A 23,791-nucleotide genomic window follows, 5' to 3' on the forward strand; every position below is an offset into this window, starting at 1 on the left:
TTCGCTCGTGACTCCTTTACTTCAGAAGGGTCTGTTTGTTTGTTTGCGCGTGCATGTCATAATGCGAGTGGGCGGCCGTTCGGTAGTGTGCGCGTGTGAATAATTGCGCTCGTGGAAGTAAAGGGAGAGGGGGAAACAACGTGGAGTGTAAAAACAAAGAAAAAATCACGAATTTACGCGCAGAGTGCGGCTGAACTTTTATAAACCGGGGGGTGTTTACAAAGCGGTGGTTCCGGGGAGATCATTCGGGTCTCTGACCGTGTGTATAGCAGAGCAGAGGGGAAACTACCGTCACTATAATAATTATCCACAAAGAGACATTCCCGGTCGGCCGGTTTCTCGTCACTCACACGCTGTTCACGCGCAGACAAGGTAACAATAAAAATTCACACGTGCATCTGTGGTAATTGGGGATTTTCTCCGCCCCTGCTGGGCTGCCATATCATCAAAGTTTCTCGGGCAGTCCTCCGCACTATCCCTAAGCTCCGGCTGGATGAGAGAAATCACTGCCCCCAGAGCCAAGAAAACACCGGAGAGAGGCTGGATTTAAAACCCGCCCTCCAGAGGGATCTCGTCCCCCCCGACCAAAAAAGAAAAAAGAAAAGAAAAGAGAAAAACCTCCCATTTTCTCTCACTCTATTTCTCTTTCCCACTTCTGTCTCTCTTTCCCTCTGTCCCTCTCTTCTCCTCTACCTTTATCCCTCGCCTTTCGCCGTTTCCCCTCCACAAACATGGATCTCTCGGCGAGGTGTTTGGTTCTTCTATCATGTCTTGGCGTGATATTGGCGATCGATTTGGACGCGATTGATCCAGGCTACTATGTGGAGCCCACTGCCACATCAGAGACGATCGACTACAAGGATCCCTGCAAAGCTGGTGAGATTTGATTTGTCATCGTTTTTTCTTTTTCTTGTACTGTGTATGATTTTCTTTTTAAAAAAAAAACCATATTTATGTGGAGGTAAAAAAAAAAAATGCCACGACTCAACGTGGAGCTCGCACAGAGCGGCCAGAGCAACGCTTTTGAAGAGATGACAGTAGTGGATGTAGTTTTTAAAAGGCTTGAGGGAACATTGTGTGCAATTGTTTTGTAGTAAGTGACATAGTTTCTGCAGTTTGAGCCATCCGAGGCGTACACAGTATAACCCAGCTCAAAGAGCGGCTCCACGGATCGTAGGGATGAAAACGCATCGATTGAAGGCTTTCTGTGTGCATTTCGCGACACATGAAAAGTTTTCTGGGGGGGTTTAGTTTTCGGTTGAAAAAGTTGGAGCCTGCTGTTTGCACTCGTGCTTAAAAATGTGATCAAATCCCTCCTGCAGGCTGTCTCCTCTGTTATATACTTAAAAATAAAATAAAAGTCTGCGCTGTTGGGGAAACAAAGGATTTTTACACTTTGATTTGCAGACTTCTTCTCCCTTTGCTGGCCGCTTTTGTCAGTGCACAGATCTCCTCTCGGTTTTTTTTTCTTTCCCTACCGGTTGTTTGCACGGCCACTTAAAACAAAGTGGAGGAGGGGAGAAAGTAGAGTACAGTCGAGTTTAGATATTTATGCACATATTTTTCTGCTGGCGGTTGTCTTTATTTGTTGCAGTACAGGGAAGAAGTAAGCCTCCACTCCTCCACAGTAAGAGCTAAAAAAAACCCCAAATCATAAATTTACAGTACTGTACAGTAACTGCATTAAGTGTGAGTATTTAAACTGTAAAGAAGACACAGGCTCCAAAGGGGAAGCTGAATAATTCAACAGACTATCTCAGATCTGGGAACACTGACACAAAAGTTAAAAAAGCTTTGGATTGCTGGAGCAAATTCAGGACGACTGTGATTTCAAGTTGGCCTTATTTCCTTGCAAATATTTCATGAAATGACCTGAGTGGCATAACTTTCCACAGCAGCCATTTTGACATGTCCTTGCAGGGTTAACATAGGTGTAATTAATATATGTAGACCAGTTCCATTCAGATGGGGGCAAAAAACCCCTGGCTTTGGCTCGCATGGGCGAACTGGGATCGCTGTGACACACTAAATTTGAGCTTAATTATTACTTACTTTTTTTTTTTTTATCAATTAGACCTGTGTTTACTTTGGGTTACATGTCAAAATGGCTGCTGTGAAAAAGTGCCTGTTTTGGACCCATGTCCTCAGTGAATTTGAACAATGTGACTGTGAGACTTGGCACAGATGGAAAAGCCTACAGGAAGATCAGTTACCAAGTGAAACGCAGGCGCAGCAGAAATCAGGAGGTACTAGCCGTGGTGCCACTAATCAGAGCTGCAGTGGCTGTCCTCCTGAAATGACCCCACGGACACACACACACACACACACACATGTAAACACACAGTGCTCTGCTTGCACAGTTTGGCTCTGAAAAAACAAAAGGACGGGTGCATCAGAGTTGGCACGGAGATCAGTTTGTGTGACAGCTCTCTAAGGGTATTCCACAATGGTAATTTCTAACTCTCAATTGCTCTCTGACAACAACAACGATAAAAATCACAAGATTAAGCTTAGCTAAGGAGATAAAGAGAAGCCTGATTAATGTTAGGACCCTATTCTTTGGTCAGACCAAGATCTGTTAGTCCAGCTCAGAGTGGGTGCATCCAATATGGACTGCCGTACAGTGGGGAAGGTGGCACTAAAATGACTAAAAAGCCGCCTCGTGAGGATGCTCCCATTCTCCAGAAGCCTGGGAACGGACCAATATTCCAGTAAATGATGATCCAAAACCCTCTGCCAAAATTAAAGTCTCTAGAGAAGAAAAAGAAGAAAGGGGGAAAAAACAGTAAAAACGATGGCCTGTCCAAGTATGTCACTTGACTTGAATCCAGTGCAGCACCTTTTCGGGGGAATTTTAAAGAGAAGCAACAAAAACACCTCAATCAAAGCGGAGCTGGAAATATATCTAAAGAAAGGCAGAATGAGACCTGTTTTTAAAATAGTACATTTAAGTATTTATCTATTTCTTAATTTATCATGAAGCAAATACTTTACTGGTCATGTTCCACAGCGGTGTACATACTTCTGGTTCATCCTTTATATATGTGCTTCTTCTGCCTGTGGTGAGACCTGCATAATTTCCCTCTATATTTGCCAAAGATTATCCGAGTTGTCATTGTAGTCTTTTCTTTTTTTCTTTCTTTCTTTGTACTGTGAGCTCACTGTCTTGCCAAATCCCTTTGGGGAAGTTTGAACAGATTGCCTTTTCCATCTGGTAAAAGTATTCAGGTTACAGATACAGAGAGTTGGCTTCAGTCACAATGACCTCTAAAGTCCTGGAAGTGCTTACTGATTTTTAGCATTTGACTGTCTCTGATGTGTCAGACAGTTATACAACAGAGTCCAGTCCTCCTACTTTTAGTTACCCAACTACCCAAAGAAGAGGAGTAAGGATAATCTAAAGACTGCGCTTTGAGAGTGTTGTTGTTGTTGTTGTACATAAACATGACAAAAACAGGCGAGTGAAGTCCAAATGATGAAGATGTTCCTTCCTGTTTTCGCTGTCCTCTTATCTGAGTCATTCAAGTGCTCGTACCGGACCTCTAGTATGGATTAACTGGTAAATGTTGATTCTTGTTGCTGAGCGGTAAACTGACAAAACAATGACAATGTCAGTTCTAGGAAGAAACAGTTTTTTGTTTTGTTTTTTAGTTAAATATTGATACAGAAAAGAAAGGTCTCATTGCTTAATAATCCTCAGTCCTGACTGATGTTTATCTGGGTCAGGATGTTATCGTTATTTGTTCTGTGGTTTGTCCAAGGTGTCGTGAGCACGGTTTTGTTTACGGTCCTCTCTGAAGACATGCGCTTTGGAGATGGTCACAAGCATGAACTCCCACTCTTTCGAACCCTCCCAGTCTCCAGCTCTTTCAACACCCACCTGCTTTTCTTCTTCCTACTAAGCAGCAAAATGTCCAAGATCTCCTCCTCACTCCTCCTCACTCAGTTTAATACATCAGAGACGGAGACATTCATTCTAGCAAAAAACCCCAAACAAATAAAACCAGACTTGTCTTTAGGCACCAGCAATGATTTTGTGGATTATTGATTTTTCTCTTATTTTTCCTGAGCCCATCACTATGAGTCAATCTGATCTCTTTCTGTGGCTGGAGGTCAGCATTTTCATGTTATGCTGCTTCCACCCAGGAAAACGCTTACTGTGAGGAGTGTGTGTGCTCGTCCTCTGTAGGGCTGTCCTTGCTTCCACACAGTGAAAGGATTTTCACAAATTACTGCCGGATACATGAAATTGAATGACTCCCATTCAGATTTTTGTAAGCGGGGGTTGGAAATCACATCTCAATATGATGCCATCTCAGTACTTTGACTCCTGATGATAGTGTCGCGCTACAGCTGCTTGATGCGTTCTTCTACGATGGCTCACAACATCAAAGAAGAGGAAATGCGCTCAAAGGCCAGAGGCAGGGATTTACCTGCTCACTGCACTGTGGTGTCTGGGCGTTATCATTCAATTTTATAATTAGTCAATTCAATTATCTCTGCTTTCCCATGCTGCCTGCCATTTTTGTCCCCCCCGGGAGTTTCCTCTTTAAAGCAAGTTTTCTTCCTTTCACTTGGCCCTCCCACTTTACACGCAAGTACCACCATGAGAAGTCATAAAGTAGTGACTGTGGTTAGCCTGGTCAAGTCTGGGAAATGAATTTAATGGGTTTTAATTAAAGTTATTTGGCACCAGTGTATCATTGCAGGAGGACTCTCTAGCTGTTGTGCTCTGCTTATTTGCAGTGCTAGTTAGCTGAGACTATTTAACTATCTTCCCTGAATAAGTCAACATTTTATTTTATTTTTTAAGTTTTACACTAACAAAGGTTTAAATGATTCATCTTTAGTCCAGGCACAAAAAAAAAAAGTATACTGATTTAATCTAGCAGTGCAATAACACTGAAATCAGGCCTTCTATTTAGGAGTTAACCAGTGGAAAATTCCTTAGTTTGCAGAACTCCTAACTTGGCAGCATCCCAGGAAAACATTTAAGACTCTAACAACCCACTGAGATTAGCGCCACTCGTTTTCAAAATGAAAAATGGATGAGAATCAGTCATGCTTTTGTTGTCTTCTCTGCTTAAATGATAATCGGAAAAGTAGTCACTGTCTGAATGCATGCATTCATTCATGAAGCAGACATCTTAATCTATTAAATACTCTGTGACAGCGTAGTCTGAGTGGGCTGACCGTCGTGCACATTAAAACTGCAGCAGGGAGAAATGTACAATGCAATTTTGAAAACAGACAACAGTTCTCCTGCAGCTCTCTCCGCTATGCTCAGAGCGTTGGCACATGCTCACGCGTCATATGGCACGGGTCTAAAATGAAAGCCGCTTTCACACGTGCACTGCAGACATTTATTTTTTCTAACGAGATTAGATTGTTCGACTCCTTTGCTTTGGACATTAATTGGACTTTAGGTGTTAAACGACCTGTGATTGGCAAAAGTCTGCTGCCCCAGCTGGGGTTTTTTTACAACTTGAAGGAAGTGCAGGAGTCCAGTTTCCCTCTCAGACCACCAGTTATTATGGATAATTTCCCCAAAGATCTGAAAATAGGTTACCTCAGAAGGCTTCTTTGCTGCTGTGGCCTCATCTGCAGACAGGTCAACCTCTGCACCTCTTCTCATCCACTCACCTATGCAAGTAGTTTTCTTCCATTTCACTCAGACTGGCCAAAACAAGACAGACGGGGTCATTCACCATTTGCCAAGAGAAAGCACGGCAACAAGATTTAGGGCAGGCCGGTCTTACCGTGCCACACTATCCCAGGTGAGGTTAGTGCGACCCATTCATGAAGGGGCCTGGTACGTTCACCCCGGTCTGCTTTCTGCTCATGAAGCATTTGTCGCTATCAACAGAGAGTTGTGTCACCCCTCACCTTTTGGTATCCGACTGTGACTCATTTGAAATGACTTAAGCTGTATGTTTGTGATGCTTTTGCATTTTTGTAAAGGTTAACAATCCTGTAGATGTAAAATCAGCTACATGCTGGCATCCCATGTGTAAGGACAAAATCCAAGTGGCTGGAAAACAGCAGTTCAAAACAGATGCCGCTCATTATCCAGCTCTATCTCCGGCTCCTGCTTTGGGGTGATGGGGCTGCCTTGTTGAACTTCAAGATGAGGCCCTCAAGCAACACTTAAGCAGATGCTTTTCTTTTATCATGGAATGCAGGCCGTATAGCCGAGCCCACACTGAGTGTTTGTTTTTACATTAAAGAGCCCCTGCCACTTCTCTCTCCGCAGGGTTCAAGTGATTAGGGAACCAATCTATAGGCGTGATCTCAGGGCTTTAGTTTGAACAATATGTTTGTCGTCAGAGCTAAGTAATAACTAATCTTGCATTACAGAAAAGCCAAGGGTGAGTGCAGAGCCTGAATGCTTTGCCAATGCTCACTCAAGTGGCTCAAATGATGCCTAATTGGTCTGGAATGATGAGCAACCTAACAGTTTTTCCTTCATTGTTTAGTTTTCCCGGAACGATTCATCTGTGCTGTGTTGAATTGTTATTGTTTTTGTTTTCTCTCTTTCCCCCACCTGTAATGAATACTAAAGGTCTTTTCTTTAACTGCAGATGGTTATTGTTTATTGGAAAGCTATGAGTTAAGGATTACTCCCAGATTAAGTTCACCCACAAGCTCATTTAAACTTTTGTTTGCACATCTGTTCTGAGAAAAACTCACACGAAACGATGTGTTATGCAAAGAGTGGTCTAAACTGAAATATTAAGCCTGGATGGTGAAAATACGTTTTGTCAAAGGTGAGAATCCTTACGGTCTGGCACTGAATTATTCATCTGTGTAAGGAGCTCAAGTAGTGTGTAGTGCTGGCATTGGGGGGGAGAGAAATGGTTGGAGAGCTGGTGAATCATTAGAGGTAGTTTGACTGGTAGCGGGGTATATCAGTAATCAGTGGCGAGGATGAGCTGGGAAATCCAATCTGCTAATGGGCTTGATGGAGTGTGAAATGTTAAAGGGGCGGCAGTCTCTCGCTGTGTGCCCTTTGCAACTGAAGCCCCTCTGTCAATACGATAGACGCTGCAGGGCGATGACAGCAGCTCGGGCTTGATCGCAGCTGTGGGCGACGAGACGTCAGGCTTTTATTGGAAAATAATTGCCTGAATCTCGAGCAGTAGTTTGTTACTTTTGTCAGAAGCTTTCTTCTAATTACACATTTGTTACATTTTTTTGTTTTAAGCGAGCGCAGTGCAAATATGCAGTTTCTTTCTTTCTCCTGCCCTGTGCTCAAATTGCAGTGTTAGAAAATGTCAAGGTAAGCATAAATAACAGCTGGTGTTTTCACAAAGGACAGCTAACTGGCATCACACTCTTCATTCCTTAGTTTGTTTCCTTATTCTTGTTGCACAGACTTTTTTTACCTGACTATTTTTTTGTGTGTATTTCAGTTTCAAACAGCTGCTAAAGAAACAAAAGCTCCTCTTGAGAGGGTTGGGGGGCTTCTACCTGGGAAAACTTAGTGATACACTCATCAGATGGTAATTGCCTTACCTCAATATACCACTGACCTCTATTGGAATTCAAATTGCAGCATTTGTCAGCAAACACAGTGGTGAAAGGCGGTGCCGGGTATTGTGATGCATTCCGTGCTTGCATATTAGCCAAGTTTTTCCCATCTGTAATCACTGGGTCACATACTGGGGGGATGCTGTAAACCGTGTTCTCCCGAGTGGAACTGGCCTTCTAAATATAGGCTGATTTCAGTGTCTGTTTAGGCTTAGTATTGATGTTTGTGCAGGTTTCAGTGGCAGATGTCGTGGTCTGGTATTCACGGAAGGAGATTTATGGGAATAGTCCAGGAGTATTTGACACCATAGAGGTCGAGGCTAGGGCATTACACGAATCAATGGGATTAATTTGATTGAGGTCTCATGTGTAATCTGACTGGATATGCTGATTGATGGGCAGTCCAAGATGAGAAGGATTAGGATGGTTTAGATTAACTTAAAAAAAAAAAAAAACAGTGATGGGGGAGGTTGGACTTAATCAGATGTCAATTTATTTTTTTCAGTCCATTGATTTAAAGATCGGTCCTGTATTTATGTGTGTTTAAGTTGCATTCTTATGCAAAAGGTGCATGGATTATTGCACAAAAAGAGAAGAGAAAGCACACTGCCTTCACCCAGCTATTCTGCATGGATATTAATATTATTATTCTAGTTGCAGCTGTTGTCAATTAGGTAATGAAAAATGTTTGGAAAGAGATGCAGCACTGTACTCCATGGTGATCACTTGCCATCTGCCGCACTCATTTGGCTGTAACCTGCCATCTCACTGTGTTTGTACTTTGCATCATGTCAGCGCTCTGTTTCCATGCAAGTTTATCACCTTTCTCCATAGCCTGTCCTCATTCCCAGCCCAGAGTTGTACACAAAAGAATCCTAAAACCCTGTGTCTGTGGATAATTAAAGCCAGGAGACAAGGGGATTAATTCACAATCCCTGAGAGTCTTTCCATAAACCTGCAACAGCGTCTCCAGGACGACTGCTGCGCCTGGGGGAAATGAGTTCATAATGCCACCGGGCTGTGCATTTGCTCACTTCATTCTCCACTGTTGTCTGAGAACAATGACACTGCGGATTAACCGGCCTGTCTCCAGAACAGTTGTGGATGATTGGGACTCGGAGAGCGCAGGGGGTGGGAGAAAGCCCGCACCCCGTTTTTATTTTTTGTTTGTTTTTTTAAATCGCTGCTTTTCACGTTAGATACCGAAACGTTACACGTGAAAGGACGTGTTGTCCAGTTTTTCTGCTTCAGTAGTGTTTTATACATTGTCTGTGTTGTCTTATGTAACTTGGAAGTATTGTCTGTTCTTTTCAGCACTCGGTTAGTTCAGGGAATCGAATAATCCGAAGATAAAAGTGGGAAAAAAAGTCCTTTTGTTCCACTGCTCAACATCTGGTTGCTGTCCCTTAACAGTAGTGTTTTTGGCAGTGGCTGTCAGCGTGAGTGCTGATTGTGAGAGGTCTGTTTTGTCTCAGATTTGGACAGTTTCTTTTTTTTTGTTGTGGTTTTTTTTTTGTTTGTTTTTTTTGACTTGCAGAAATTAGAGGACCTCTGGAATTTTTTTTTTTTGCGTGTCCTGCCATGCCAGCTGTCACAAACGCCTTTTCCTATTGTGCCATTAGCCTCTAATTAAGTCATTCAGCTGTGCATCCTTGTAGGACCTTCAGGGTAAGAAAGAAAAAAACAAAAAACAAAACAGCCTGCATCTACCAGAGCCAGCTCCAGATTGTTTCAATAATACTCCTTTGAATGCCAGAGCCAAGTAGGGGTTTTCTTTTGTGTCTCTATTGTGCTTTCCATCCCTTTCTCTCTTGTCTCAGACCTCAGTAAAACTTTTATACACATACTGGGAAAAAACTGTCATATCTGGCCAAATGTACGTGTTGCATTTAAAGAAACCAAAAATATCCTGAGCTCAGAATGAAACAAAATTAATTTCTTGTGTGTTCTGCGGTAAGGACACCTTGCATTGGGGTGTCAGATTTAAGATCACAGACTAAAACTTCTGACAAACACGCCCGCTATAAATCACTCCCATGTACTCTGCATTTTAAAGGTCCTCTGGGCTTCTTGCCCCCTGAGGGTTTGGTCTCTACCTCCATCACACTAACCCACCAAACAAGCATGCAGAAGGCTGTCATTTTCTTTCTGCTCCACAGCTGCCTTCCCTGTTCTTGTGCCGCCTTCCTCTCTTCCTTCTCAAGTTGTCATGTCCTGGTTAGCGATGGATTACAGTGCAGCCTCTTTGCCTTCTCTAGAAATGGCCCCACTCCCCATCCCCTCCCAAGTCCTGCATGCAGGCCTGGCTATAAATTCCGGAAACGTGCTGGTGTTAAAAGCCCGTAAAACCAAGCACCCAGTTTCTGCAGAGTGGACTTCTAGCAACGGGAGATTTTTAGTTTAAAAAAAAAAAAAATCTAATAAAGGACATTCTTCATTAAGTGGGACTGTTTAGTTATTTCTCTCTCTCCTTGGCCCCATTAAAGAGCTATTACGTGTTCAAGGTGCCCCATATTACTCGGTCAAGGCAGTGTCGGTGTCTCATTGTAGCATATTTGATAGCTTCCATTAACTATCCAAGTGTGCCACGGCACAGTACGTTATGTTACCTTCCGGACTCGATTCGTTTTCATAAATCATGTCAGTAGGTTATCAAGTTCATGCTCTATGCATTACACAAGTCAGTGTGTTGTTTTTGTTTTCTGTCCTGTAACTGGGTTAATACAAGGCAGCCTTCCTGTTATCTGAACTGACACACTTCTGTTTCACAACTTTACTTGGGTTCCACAATAAAGAGAGTAAACAGAGCCAGAGTCCAGAAAGGAGTGAAGTGTGTGTGTGTGTGTGTGTGTGTGTGTGTGTGTGTGTGTGTGTGTGTGTGTGTGTGTGTGTGTGTGTGTGTGTGTGTGTGTGTGTGTGTGTGGCTGGACTTCCCAGTCTGAGCAGCAGGAAAAGCTTGAGGCTACAGGACTGTGCAAACGGATGCTTCATATTGTGCGATCGCCTTACACATAGTCTGACATGTGCTGTCTCTGTGTGTCTCTTTCAGCTGCCTTTCTGGGAGACATTGCTCTGGATGAGGAAGACCTGCGATTCTTTAAAGTGGACAGAATAATAGATCTGGCAGCGAGAACCGTCCAGGTTGTTAATCGCACAAATACAGGTAACAACAACAGACAGAAAGACCTCTGAGGTTACAGTATGATGTAAAATGTAGTTATTGTAGCACCAAGGCAAAGCAGATTATATTGTTAGTCTAAATTTGCAACAAAAGAGCTGAAATGAACAAGGTTCCCACATTGTTGGGTGATTATTGCAGACAAAGACGTTGTGCTCCCAACACTACAGCCGTAAAACCGCTCCAACCTCTCGAACTGAGAGTCGGCTCCAGCAGCACCTGCCGGAAGGCAGCTTTGTGTTTTTAATGAGCCCTCTTCAAAATGTTTATGCCTACAACTGTGATGATATCATTACGTTGCTACACCTGTAGCATCATGTTTAAGAATGATTGCTGGGCTTTGTCAGTTTTATGTTCTCCAGTGAAAAGTGCTATTTAATCAACCGCTGTGAGTCAGCCGGGACCAGTGGACTTCGCAATCCTGTAAATTCTGAGCGAACATGAACCAACAAGCATATCCACATCTGTCTGTGCTTGAGCAGTGCTGTTTGTTCGAGTTAATAAGCGCGCCAAGGAAAGCAAACTTTTTTTTTGCGGGGGGGGAGGGGATTATGAATACATTTCCAGCAGCTTAAAGTATTCACCGTGTTGGTTTGATTTTTAGTATTTAGTAGTTTTAGTATAAATTTTGACCCAAGGTGGGGAATTAAGATGAGACTCGTGAATCAGAAGCAGGTTGCAAGTTCAGCCTCACCTTTTGAATAATTATCTGTGTGCTTGAGCAGTTTAGTTACAGCAAATTCGAGTGTTAAGCAGTGGAAAGGTATAGCTCAAAATAGGAAAACACAGCCGGTATAACTGTGCATTGCACAAGGTGGCTGTTTTCCACCCTGATCAACATTCATTCATAGAAACGCTTGGCGCCTCGGGCTGCACGCATATCAATACCTGCTCACCCTGCACAGGTGTGGATCCTAATTGGCAGTGAAGATAACTTTGATATGTCATTTTTCTCAATTATCATGTCACTTTAGAGGTCAAGTTAAAAGTCTTGGGTACTTTATCTTCAGATTAAAGCCTTGACCTAAAAAAACACCACCCAGAACATTCCCCGTCTAAATACGGACGAACATGGAAGATTTAATCGTTTTATTTTAATTAACACATCACGCACAAGTTTTTGCCTCCCCAGGACTTCTTATCAGTTAGCTGAGCAGATTTGGCTGTTATCAGCCTTTTCCACAACACATGCACAAGTGTACGTGCTAATTGATCTCGCCAGGCTGCTAAGATTTAGTCCTGCGGACTGAAATTCAACAGAACACATTGTTCCAGCAAATTTAAAAAGCGTGCTGCAATCTACGGCATGCGTGTTAATCAAATATACTAAGAGAAGATGAGCCGAGCCGCACCGTTTCAAGTATAGCTATGAAACAACAACCAGCGCTTGTTTTTGCAGCTTCAGGCCTTCATCGGGGTCACCCAGGTGACGTTTCCCAATAAAGTTTCTAATAATTGTACACCTTGGAAGAAGGTGATGTCTGTTTGTACCTCAACCACAAAGCGCATAGGTCAGTGTGTTAATAGGTGTTTTCTAATAGAAGTGTTACACAATTTTTTTTAAAATAAAGTTTAGACAAGCACCCTTATATCAAATGGATTCTGCTGGTTTTTGTTAATAGAACTCACAGTGATGACACATTTATTTTACACATCTTTGCTGCAAAATGAAAAACTAAGTGAAATCAGCTTTGGAGCCTTTATCTGGGAACTGTAGACGTTGTCCCAGCTCTCTGTAATACATTAAATGATTTGGCCAAATAAAAGAATAATGTGACAGTACAACAGTTCTTTGTTAAGCTTTACAAACATATGATTGTGTAAGAAAAATGACTTCATCCCAGCGCACGCACTAAATTCACTTGGTGCATATGTTTAATGGGCTTTCTCAGAAGTTTAAGGTCATCAGACTGCTGAAGTTTTCACTCCTACAGATTTCCTCATGTTTGGAGTCACTTCTTTTTTTTTATAGGGGATTTTGTGTGAAGTTGCAACACACCACATTATCGAGAGTCACATCATCCAGAATTATTAATAATAATTCTGGATGATGTTACAAATACAAGAAAAACCCCCTGATGGTGTTTGCCGCAGGAATTTAATTGTTTTTTTGCTCAATTACGTATAAATCATTGGCACCTTTTGTTTGTTGTTTCTACCAGTTAAATTGGTGTCCTAACGTAGAATGCAAGATCCCAATTAAAACCACAGCAGTAACTGCTTCATCAGATAAATCACTTCCATCTGTATTTCTGCAAATATGCATCATTTAATAGATCGACTGACTAAGCCTACATCCACTTGTGGCTTATTCATCACATGCACTTTGAGCTCATGCTTGTTCTGCAAGTTTATCAAAGTTGAGGTTCGCATAAGGATGTTTCTTTAATAATAATAATAATAATAACCAGGTTTAGGTGGGGGCTTAGTCTGTATGGTGGCATTTATGTGAGGATGAGTGACATTAAAATTAATTTGAAAGAAGAAAAGACTCGGCTTTAATAAAAATCCATTCAGCGCACAACGAGAAGTACAGTGTTATTTGAACTGTCTCTTTGATGGAATTAATGTAATTACTTAAATTAGTTTTTTAATAACCAGCCAACATTAATATAACCGGCTTCAAGCCTTGAAGAAAGCCCTTTGGTTTTTGCAAATAAAAAAATGGAATCTATTAAGTAGAAGCATAGCTTGTTATCTCTTTGTGCCAATGTTGGAGGAACGGCTGGGGGTTTTTTTCACCCAGGAATGCTCTGAGTGATCTTTATTTTGTCTCGTGGTTGGTTCAAATCCTCAGGCTCAAACATTCAAAGCAGGCAAGGTGCACGGCGCAGGAAAAGAGCTGCCACATCCAGACCGGAGCGCATTTGGCCCGACGGCGTCATCCCTTATGTCATCAGTGGAAACTTTAGTGGTAAGTAACATGTAATGTGCTCACGTGTGACCAGATGTGGTAAACATAATTAGCATCATTCATTCCCATTTAAAGTCACAAATCACGGTAAACTATAATCTGTAAAACAATACTAGATGTCTGCAAAGTAAAGTACGTGGTACCCTTCATAGTGTTTTGCTTCTAGAAATAACCGTATTTACTTCTGAGGTCTTGTGCGATCTTGTTACATCGCCTAAAAAATTGTATGCTTGTAGTTGTGCAATTTATTAAAAAGCAAACCAAATATTGAATTCTTGACATGATAAATATAACATTTTGGGACTCTTTAAATTGCGTGTGTGTGATGGTGGTTAACGATGAGAAAGGCACATTTTGAACTTGGTATGACTTTACTTTTAAGCCTCGTCTGTTCACTGTGTTTCTATTCATCTCCATTCTTCCATGAAATGCTGTTGGGAGTGCGTTTTCTCACCCTCTCCGACTTCCCTTTCAGGCAGCCAGCGGGCTATATTCCGCCAAGCCATGCGGCACTGGGAGAAGCACACCTGTGTGACCTTTATTGAGAAGACGACTGAGGAAAGCTATATTGTTTTCACCTACCGACCATGTGGGTGAGTCAGTGGGGTTTTAAGCTCCCACGTGTACAGTAGGAGCTGAACAACGGCCTGTTTCTGTTCAGTGTCTGCAGCTAATTATTTAGCGCCCTAATGCTTTTCCTTGCTTCTTGCTCAGCAGAGTTTCTCCATTGTTCATCCTCTCCTTGCAGTCTCTCTGCAGTCAGTAGGAATTGTTTTGGGTTTGGGTGTTTTGTTTTGTTTTTCTGCCCCCCTGCCAGCCCTTAAAGCGCAAACCATTCGGTGGGCAGGAATTTCCTGTGCCTGATCATCACACTGCATCAGTCACTGAGTGCTTAAATCATACCCGGTGTGCAGGACAGGGCACGAGGGAGAGACTTCCTTTGCCTGTTTGCTGCACTCTGCTGAAAGTCGGGCTCGGTGTCCACTCAGCATTTCTCTTTAAACAGATACGCAGGGGAAGTGCTGGTGGTGGCTCTCGTTGCTAAGCGACTATTGACAACCTGTTTGGATGTGCAGGGCTCTTTCTTTGTAAGCCGTCGTGAAACAGTTTTTCATTAAAACATTTGGTGTTGAAGAATGCAAATCCATTTAGGATTTTGAGAAAAGGAAGTCAGAGTTGTTAAAGAGGTTTCCAGGGAACATATCAACCTCTCAGATTTAGTCCACAAGCCGGATACCATCATGTCATTACTCAAATGTACCCCTCCTGCTGATTTATATCATTCAGTACCAACAGGAAAAAGGATGCAACTCATGAAACTTTTTCTAGCCAACTGTTAAAAGCCATTTTTAGCCCAGTTGCTGGCCTCTGGAGCAACAACGATGACATTATCCGCACAGGCAGCAGCGGTTAGCAGTGGGAACGCTTGACTCTGCTGCATATTCAGCAGGCCCCCATCTGTCCTGTGCAAAGTTCAAGGCGTGTCTCAGGAGAGCCTGACTTGGCTCGCTGTAATTAGAGAGCGGCTGTCTGGCCCACAGGGCCATTATGTGTGTGCCCATCCTGCAGGCTCCCACACTCAACCTTTCATGTCACATCGAGATGGAGCGCTGCAGCCAGCTTCCTCAGTTACTCTCAGCGTTTCCACTAGCAGACAGCTGAATGAATGTCACTCCTGTATGTGTCGACTATAAAACAGAGCAGAGATTCTGAGGTGATTTCTTTTCTAGTTTTATTATATACATAAGCAGCATGTTGAGATAGATAGAGTCAGAGATGCATTCCTTTTTCTCTCTTTGCTAACCTCGTTTTTTTCCACTCACTACTTTTTTTCTTTCTTTTTTTTAAATGAAGTGAAGCATAAAGTCTAGTCTCTGTGTTTTGACTTACACACTGCCTGCCTGTGTTTCCATGTGTGTCTGCCTGCTGATTCATAGGTGTTGCTCCTATGTGGGTCGCCGCGGAGGGGGCCCCCAGGCCATATCCATAGGGAAAAACTGTGACAAGTTTGGCATTGTGGTGCACGAATTAGGTCATGTTATTGGGTTCTGGCACGAACACACACGACCCGACCGAGATGATCACGTCAGCATTATCAGGGACAACATTCAACCAGGTAAGACCTCAGGTTTCTCCGAGATCCCCCAGCAATAATGTGTGTAAGTGAAAGACGGAGACAGAGAGTTAGATAAAATATTAAGAGTCACACATTTATTCACACACTCTGAGCTAAGAATAAAACGCCACAAACTTGCAGAAGTGTTTTCATGAACCTAATCCTGAGAGTCTATATTTACGCCTGACGTAAGGGTTCGGTCTGAATTTTTCTCTTTTACAGGACAGGAATATAACTTTTTGAAGATGGAGCCAGGAGAGGTGGACTCTTTAGGAGAAGTCTATGACTTTGACAGTATCATGCATTACGCCAGGAATACATTCTCCAGGTAGGAGCCAAACCCAAAGTTCAACTCCATAAGCCCCAGACATGAGAACTAGTCTAAGAGCGAGTCAGACTGAACCATTTCCAACTTTGGTCTCATCTCGTTTTCCATTTCCATGTTTCATGACTGCACTGGTGTGTAATGCTCCAGGTTTGTGTCTGCGAGCAGCCGCTCAGTAATGTGGCACAAATCCCAATTCTTGTAGGAAGAAATAAATTAAAAAAACACGTATTTACTTCTTTACTAGAAAGTCCAGTAGAGATCAGTGCAGCTGTACAAGCTCATCATATTAAACTCTATATTAAATGTACACACCAGACCAGCACATGCAACCTGATCTACAGAAATCTACAGCAGTGGCATATTTGTTCTTAACAAGAAATTGCTAAAAAATTTCAAAGCTTGCTGTTGATTTAGTGTCTTTTGTCACTAAGTGCAAAAATAAACCGATTTCTACCCGATATCTTTTGGCATGACATTTTAAAAGAAATAAATTAATAAATCCTCACATTGCATTGAGCCTAAAGTCAACTGGAGAAGTAGTACTATGATTTTTAAGTGATATTTGGACAAGGTTAGGTTACCTGCTGGTGTACTGGGAGTCGTATATCAGGTAAATGGAGGAAACTAAGAAGAACTTGGATGCCAGGTTCCATTTCAGACCGTGACTGGGTCTCTTTGGACTGGTCTGTGGTCTTTGTTTATAGGGTTTACCTGTAAACGGTATCATTTACACTTCTCGCTTTAATTTTGGCATTTGCCGGATTAGCAGTATGACAATAGACACATTGTAACTCTAAATAAGAAAAGTGAGATGTGAATTTTTGCAGGCGTAGTAAAAGTGTTTGTCTGGGATATACTCGCTCTTTCACACTGCCTGTTTTAAATTAAGGCTCCTTTGTTTGGTTCCTGCTGTTTTTTCCTGCAGTAGCAGCCCCAATAAAGCAGCTAGCTCAGCAACAGTAGCCCTGCCTCATCACAACAGCATTTATGGACACCACCTTCAAGGTTGTGTGAAGCTTCTCGTAAAGGGTTTCATCCATAAACCACCTCATTATGGTCCTAAGAGTTCTTTGAAAAGATTTTCATGGTGGGACAAATGATGTCACCCAAGGTTACTGCAGAGACCTATATTCTGGAGTGGAACATTTTGGCATCTTCACAGCACTTTGGTGTTATGACTACCTCCAAACTGAATGTCTTCACACACCTAGCAGCATTTTTTTAATCCCTAAATAATCTACATAGGATAAAAAATGCAAATGTTTTCCTTTTTAATGCTTTACAAACTAAATAGTCACATGATTTGAAATTTGTGCGTCATAGACTTGGGACAGTAACGTCAGTACAAAGAACTGCAGAGGACCAGCTGAAATTTTGGCATTAAATCTTCCAGAAACTTGTTGCTTAGAAAAACATGCGCTTGTAAAAGAGGAACTGTTTGTATTCTTAGTGATACTTAAATTTGTCATCGGCTGACCTCATTCTTCACTCCCTGTTGTATTCTATGGGAAGGCCTGCCAGATGTTGTGCTGTTGCTTAGCACATCACTGGTTAGCTACAGTGTTGGATGAAGGATCCATCTAAGGCGGGTGGGGGGAAAAAAAGGTACATGACTAACACAAGGCAGCCTGGTTTCTTGACCTAGTCATCAGGGACTGTGGTTAATTTCAAGTATTTTTACCATCTGGATGACTACAAAGCCAGAATAGAGGAACTAGGAGTATTTGACTCTTTCAGCTGCTGATTCATTATTGTAATTCCAAAAGCAGCACTACACTCACTGCAAGTGGCTTCAAGACAACTTGGCAGTATATGTTAAATTATTTTTGAAAGCTGTTACAACCCAGGTTTGCAGGCATGTGAATATCATGGCCATCTCCTAATGTCATGTGCGGGATATGATACTAGTTTAGTGTGTAGAACTGTCCCTCCATCTACCAGACAGCCTTCAGTCACTCAGTATGGGTGTAAATTGATCTCTGGGCACCTAAAGTTAAAGCAAAAAAAACAAGTAAGCGCAGACTATAATCATTACTACCTCCGCCTGATATAAGAACCAGCTGTTAGCCCTTCCCTCAGCTTTGCACATGCATATATTTTTATATTTCCCACCACTGGCTCTCCCATGCCCGAGGTTACAGTCTAAGAGTTGTGGCCTCTTCCCAGATAGCTGCCATGCTCTCGCAACAAACAGACAGTGGGGAGTAAATCTTTGTCTAAACAGAGGCTGAGGCTGGATGTAGGCCAGTATGCAGAAATTCCTGCCTGGCCCCGTGCATCCAAACTGTAGGTTGTTAATGCACTTCACGCCGAGCGGAGATGAATTACTGCTGCTTTTCCAGTGTTTGTTAGTGTACAGAAAAAGACTGCAGAACAGAGACAAAGGGGAAGAGAGACATTTGTACTCCTTCTCCATGCAAACAACAAACTTTTGTCTTGTCTTAGCTTCCAGGTTTACAGGAAACAAAGCCCACTACTTCCATGGAATTGAGGTTTTAAAGAGGGAATGGTTTTTATCTTGTATTGGATTTCAGTCAGGTCAGCACATGTCCATTTAGCTGTGGTCACTCCCAGGTCATCATTTGGACTTAGGCTCTTAATCTTATAAATTTGCAGTATGTTCTACAGCTGGCTGCACAATGGGGTATATTTATGTGAGGTAATCCACCCTGATCTGTTTTCAGTCCAACTCTGACTCTGTTCCTATACAAACTCCTCTGATCCAAAAAGGCTGCTTAGAAATGAGAAGCGGTGGCTGTCACTGCCGGGGAATGTTTCACAGAGCTGTATTAGCAGACGAGGGGCTCCTGTTGGCTTTTCACAAGTCATTCCAAGCACTTTCTCTTCAGCGCTGATTGGCTGATTTACCTGTGCCAGTGTCATTCTTTGTCGGTCCATTGTTGGCCGGTGTGTTTGCTCTGTGTTTTACAGTAAATCACCGTGGGAAGCCAGGGCCTTTGCCGCGGGTGTTGTTCGGAAGATTTCATGGCCTGTCTTGATGTTTTGCCGTGTCTCCTGGGGACAAGCAGGGCTGATCCCTTGCTTTTTGTCTCGGGTGTGTTACCCGACCCATGGCTCTGCCTTCCCCCTCCTTTTGCTCGAGAGATTTTTTTTTTTTTTTTTTTTTTTTAGGACGAGTGTGTGGAGCAGTGCCAGCTCAAATAGAGATCTGCCAGTGTCCCCTTTTGTCTTTTCTGACACCGACTGGAGTGGCATTGTTTTGTTTTAATTTTTTTTTTTTTTCTTCAGCAGCCAGCATACGGGCTCCTGGAAGCTCGCAGACAGGCAGAGCCTAAACTGTTAGCTCAGGCTGCTCTGTTTGCACATGCCTGGCGTTGATAGGCATGTCACCATGGGAACAGCCAGGGAGCCAGACCATTTCTTGCCAATACTTACAGAAAAATGAAGATGATAAACTAGCAAAGTGTCAAGTGAGGCAGCTTTGTAAAAAGGAGTCTTTCTGGACTAACTGTTCTGTCCTGTCTCATTTTTAACATTTGCAGATGTTTTATCTAATTTTATTTATCTTTATAGTTTTCATTTTGGATGTTTATCAAGAATGTGGCTGATGTTCATTTCCCTGCCTCCGCGGCTTATGGAATTTATTTTGAACTCCCAGTAACTCTGGAGAAGGGCTTAAGCTCTTAGTTTTGGGTCTATCGCTTGTGTGTGTGTGTGTGTGTGTGTGTGTGCGCGTGCGCGTGCGCAAAGGATGATATCTGAGCATTAACCTCTGAAATGGACTGTGTGACCTCAACCTTAAAGAAAGACTGAAATTCAACAGCAGTCCCATATCAAAGAGATGAGTAGATCTGAAAAAACTGCAGAGTAGCACCGGATGCAGGGAGATTCAAAGCCCAGGCGCACACATGTGGACACTGAACGTTCAGTATGCTGAGTAAAAGTGCAGGAAACATTTTCAGATGGTATCGTAATTTTAATGAACCTCATTAGAGAGTGAGCAAGGGTCAAACAGTAAAGTATGTCAAAGCATATACTGACTGGTTATGCTATCAAAAGTGGGGATATTCATAGATAAGAGGTTTGATGTTCATCTTAATTAGGTCGTTTCTTACTGTACAAGCAGCTGGGTCTTTATCTTAATGAAAACCCTCTTGTGTCCACATGGGTGTGGGTGAGCAACAGCTGGTTAAAGACAAATAAATTCTGATGGCATCTCATTACAAGCCTTTTACTTTTTTCTGATATCCTGAATCTTGTTTTAAATGCTAATCCAGAAAGTAAACATGATAATGAGCACTCCATGTGTGTCTTGTCTGGTAGTTGGATTTGCTCTTTTTTTTTTTTTCTACAAAAGCAATCACATTTCTTTCTGACTTTCTGACTGTCAGCACTCCTTTTTAACTGGGTATGTAGAACTCTTAATTCTTTAGTTAATGTTGACAGTGATTGAACTGCACTGATTGATGGTAAGTTACCTAATCCTGTGAACAAACACGTTTTGTGGCATGTGTGCATGCTGGAGTAGACTGCAGGAGGGTGCGCATGCAGTTGGGGTTTTATGCAACATTAACATCAGTCTCTCTCTTTCTCTCTCTGAATTACAGAGGCATCTTCCTGGACACCATCCTGCCACGCTACGATGTGAACGGCGTGCGACCACCCATTGGCCAAAGAACCAGACTTAGCAAAGGGGATATTGCACAGGCACGCAAACTCTACAAGTGCTCCAGTAAGGCCAAAATGACAGCTCTTGTCTGCTATGGGGTTTTTCTTGTCTATTTTTGAACGTATGCATAGCACAACCCTGAGAAAGAAGGAAAGAGAGGAAGAGAGAGGTCTGTAACTTCTCCTGGCCTCCGCAGATGCAGCTTACGCTGTGCACATCGGCGATTGATGTGGTGCGGTTCCTTAGCTATAGCGTACCAGACTCCCAAGCAGGGAGGAGTGTAAACACTACCCAGGGACAGGAAGTTAGTCAGTCTGTTTTCCCAGATAGATGCAAAAGAACAGCTGTTCTTCTAAAGACAATAACCGAAATGACTGTACAAGCTGTGATGTGCAGACACGCGTGTTTACTCCCAACAATGTAAACCACGTGGCTATACACTAAGGAGAGTTATGTAATCCTGGTACTTTTCTGAAGCTCTCTGTGTGTTTATGCTTCCAGAGGAGAGAGAATCTGATGCTGTTGAAGTAAACACAATTTATAGCATTAGCAGATGTACGTTGAAGAGCAGCCTTCTGCTGAATGCATTTGGTGTCAGACAGTTAATTGCAGGTAAAGCTGGGACAGCTGAGCAGTCAGTTTCAATGAGTAAACATAGTGCTTGGTCACCACAGTGGATCATCCAGTGTGGTTTCAGGGCAGAGGTGGAAGTTTTAAATGTATCTACGTGCATCACTGCAAGTGCTCTGTCTCTTTCATCATGGCAATCGCTGTCTCCTGAGGAAGACTGGATGATGTGGCACGTGCTGTGGGGGGATGAGGTAGTGAGTCTCTCCATGTGTTCTTGGAAAAAACAAAAAATTCTTAAAGAGCCATGGATCTCCCATTCATGCAGCATTCCTAGGAGTGTTTGTCATCCCAAATGTGTGTTGGTTAATGGCTCAGGATTGGCAGAGCTCCGCACAAAGCGTTATTTCACACAGCTTGAAGCTCGGGGCTCGTCGGTTTCTCGCTTTGAACGCAAACAGGCAAGGAGAGTGTTTTCTTAACTCTTACTAAATGAAGTTCAAGGTAAAAGAACAAAAACCCAAGGGTGATTGTAAATGCTTACACGCCACCCAAGACGGACAGCTGAAGATGCCAATCTAGCCTTCTATTATTTCCTCGTGCCTTAATCAAAGGCATCTTTCCCCCAGTTGGCTGGAGCCTCACGCACTCATTCTTCTAGGCTGCATATTGTTTTGGACTCAGTCATCGCACACTTAGTTTTGCCAATCAAACTAAAGGTTGTTTCTGTTTTGTTTTTTGTTTTTTTTCACTGGCAACACGTACATAATGCATCACATCCTCCAGAGGGCCGGGTTATTTATAGTGGGCCAGGTTTATTTTCAGAAGATGCTCAGAGAAAGTGTCTCACACTCTCTTGTTTCCTTTGTGTGATCATCATCTGGAGTAGGTGGGGGAGGGGATGGGTGAGATGAGGGGTTGTGGCTGAATATTATCAGCAGATGTGCCTTTGAACATGAAAGCACTGCCCTTTTCTTCACATTGAGTGTTATAATTCCAGCATCAAGCATCTGTCTCCGCAGCCGCAAGTTTCAGAGGATCTACTTCAGAGCTGTTGTGTTTTTTTTAGTAGCTTAGGTGATTTCAGACAGAGACTGACTGGCAGAGCATCGGGTCTGATGTGCAGTTGTGCGTTTGTCTCTGTGCACAGGATGTGGAGACAGCCTGCAGGACAGCAGCGGGAATTTTTCCTCTCCTGGATTCCCAAATGGATACTCGGCCTACATGCACTGCATCTGGAGAATATCAGTCACACCGGGGGAAAAGGTACGAGCTTACGGAAAGTGTCTGATCTTTGCTTAAAGGCACCTCAAATCAAATCTCTGGCTCCTTCATGTTGATGCAGTTCATTGGTTTCATCATATTTATCTGAGATTTAGCAATATGTGACCTTTGCCCCCTGCTGTCCCAATAATGGGTTTTTATTTTTTTATTAAGATCATTTTGAACTTCACCTCCATGGATTTGTACAGGAGTCACTTGTGTTGGTATGACCACGTGGAGATCAGAGATGGATACTGGAGGAAGGCACCACTTAAAGGTCAGTTTTAACTGAATTCAGAGAGCAGCTAACGAACAACAAACCTCCAGATGTCTCCTGGTCAACTTTTGTGTAAGGGAAAAAAAATTAAAAGACATTCAGTTTCAGAAAACAACTGCTGCAAGTGAAAGCTGGGTGCAGTCTTTGGTGGATGCAGTGTGCTTCGTGTGAAGTTCTGTAGAGCTCTGGAGACAGATTTCTGCCAGTACTGCGGATGTTGTGAGGTTCAAATGTTTGATTTTATGTTTTCACCTGTGACCCAGGTCGTTTCTGTGGCGATAAGCTGCCCGAGCCGATCATCTCCATTGACAGCCGCCTGTGGATTGAGTTCCGCAGCAGCAGTAACTGGGTGGGAAAAGGTTTCTCTGCTGTTTATGAAGGTGAGCACTCATTTTCTTCCATGCATGCTGAACGCAGGGTCGGATCACACATCCAACAATATGTGTAGAGGCTGTAGCAAAAAACCCCCCAAAAAAACCCTTTTTGGCTCTCCTACTGCTGATGTGTCAGGCATTTTATGCTGCATTAATCAGATCTTGGCCAGGTTTCACATTCAGCTCTATTGTTTGCAGACCGTGCAAAGGGATGATGTATGTGTGTGAGTGTGAAGGCATTCAGTTAATCCCCAATGCATAAATCAGTGAATCAGCAGTGAGCACCTTATTTTTTTCCCAAAGGAAAATACTGATGATATAGCAATGAAATAGCTCAGTGTTGTTTTAACTGTCACATGCAGCCATCTGTGGCGGGGAGGTGAAGAAGGACAATGGCCAGATCCAGTCTCCCAACTACCCCGATGACTACAGGCCAAACAAAGTGTGCGTGTGGAAGATTTCTGTCGCTCAGGGCTTCCACGTAGGCCTCACCTTCCAGTCTTTTGAGGTAAGACACCAATGCATTTTTAATGTTTTTAACAGAATAGTGTTCATGCTTTCTTCTGGATTTCATGACTAATTTTTCCCCTTTTTGACACCAAATCTTCTGCTTT

At 42.8% G+C, this 23,791-nt stretch overlaps 1 protein-coding gene across 2 annotated transcripts in view; it reads left to right on the forward strand.

Annotated features, from left to right (window-relative positions):
* Positions 1–146: 146 nt before the first annotated feature.
* The window catches only part of bmp1a (bone morphogenetic protein 1a), a 30,107-nt gene continuing 6,462 nt past the window's right edge, over positions 147–23,791 (forward strand). For both annotated transcript variants that reach the window (XM_026186954.2, XM_026186955.2), the window contains exons 1-11: positions 147–876; positions 10,580–10,693; positions 13,506–13,622; positions 14,098–14,215; positions 15,560–15,738; positions 15,961–16,066; positions 20,635–20,759; positions 22,414–22,529; positions 22,701–22,803; positions 23,067–23,183; positions 23,540–23,685. In XM_026186954.2, coding sequence (XP_026042739.1) covers positions 732–876; positions 10,580–10,693; positions 13,506–13,622; positions 14,098–14,215; positions 15,560–15,738; positions 15,961–16,066; positions 20,635–20,759; positions 22,414–22,529; positions 22,701–22,803; positions 23,067–23,183; positions 23,540–23,685 — 1,386 coding nt within the window. In that variant the 5' untranslated portion in view covers positions 147–731. The remainder of the gene's footprint in view (positions 877–10,579; positions 10,694–13,505; positions 13,623–14,097; positions 14,216–15,559; positions 15,739–15,960; positions 16,067–20,634; positions 20,760–22,413; positions 22,530–22,700; positions 22,804–23,066; positions 23,184–23,539; positions 23,686–23,791) is intronic.

Source organism: Astatotilapia calliptera, chromosome 12, assembly GCF_964374335.1.
Source record: "Astatotilapia calliptera chromosome 12, fAstCal68.1, whole genome shotgun sequence".
NCBI lineage: Eukaryota > Metazoa > Chordata > Actinopteri > Cichliformes > Cichlidae > Astatotilapia > Astatotilapia calliptera.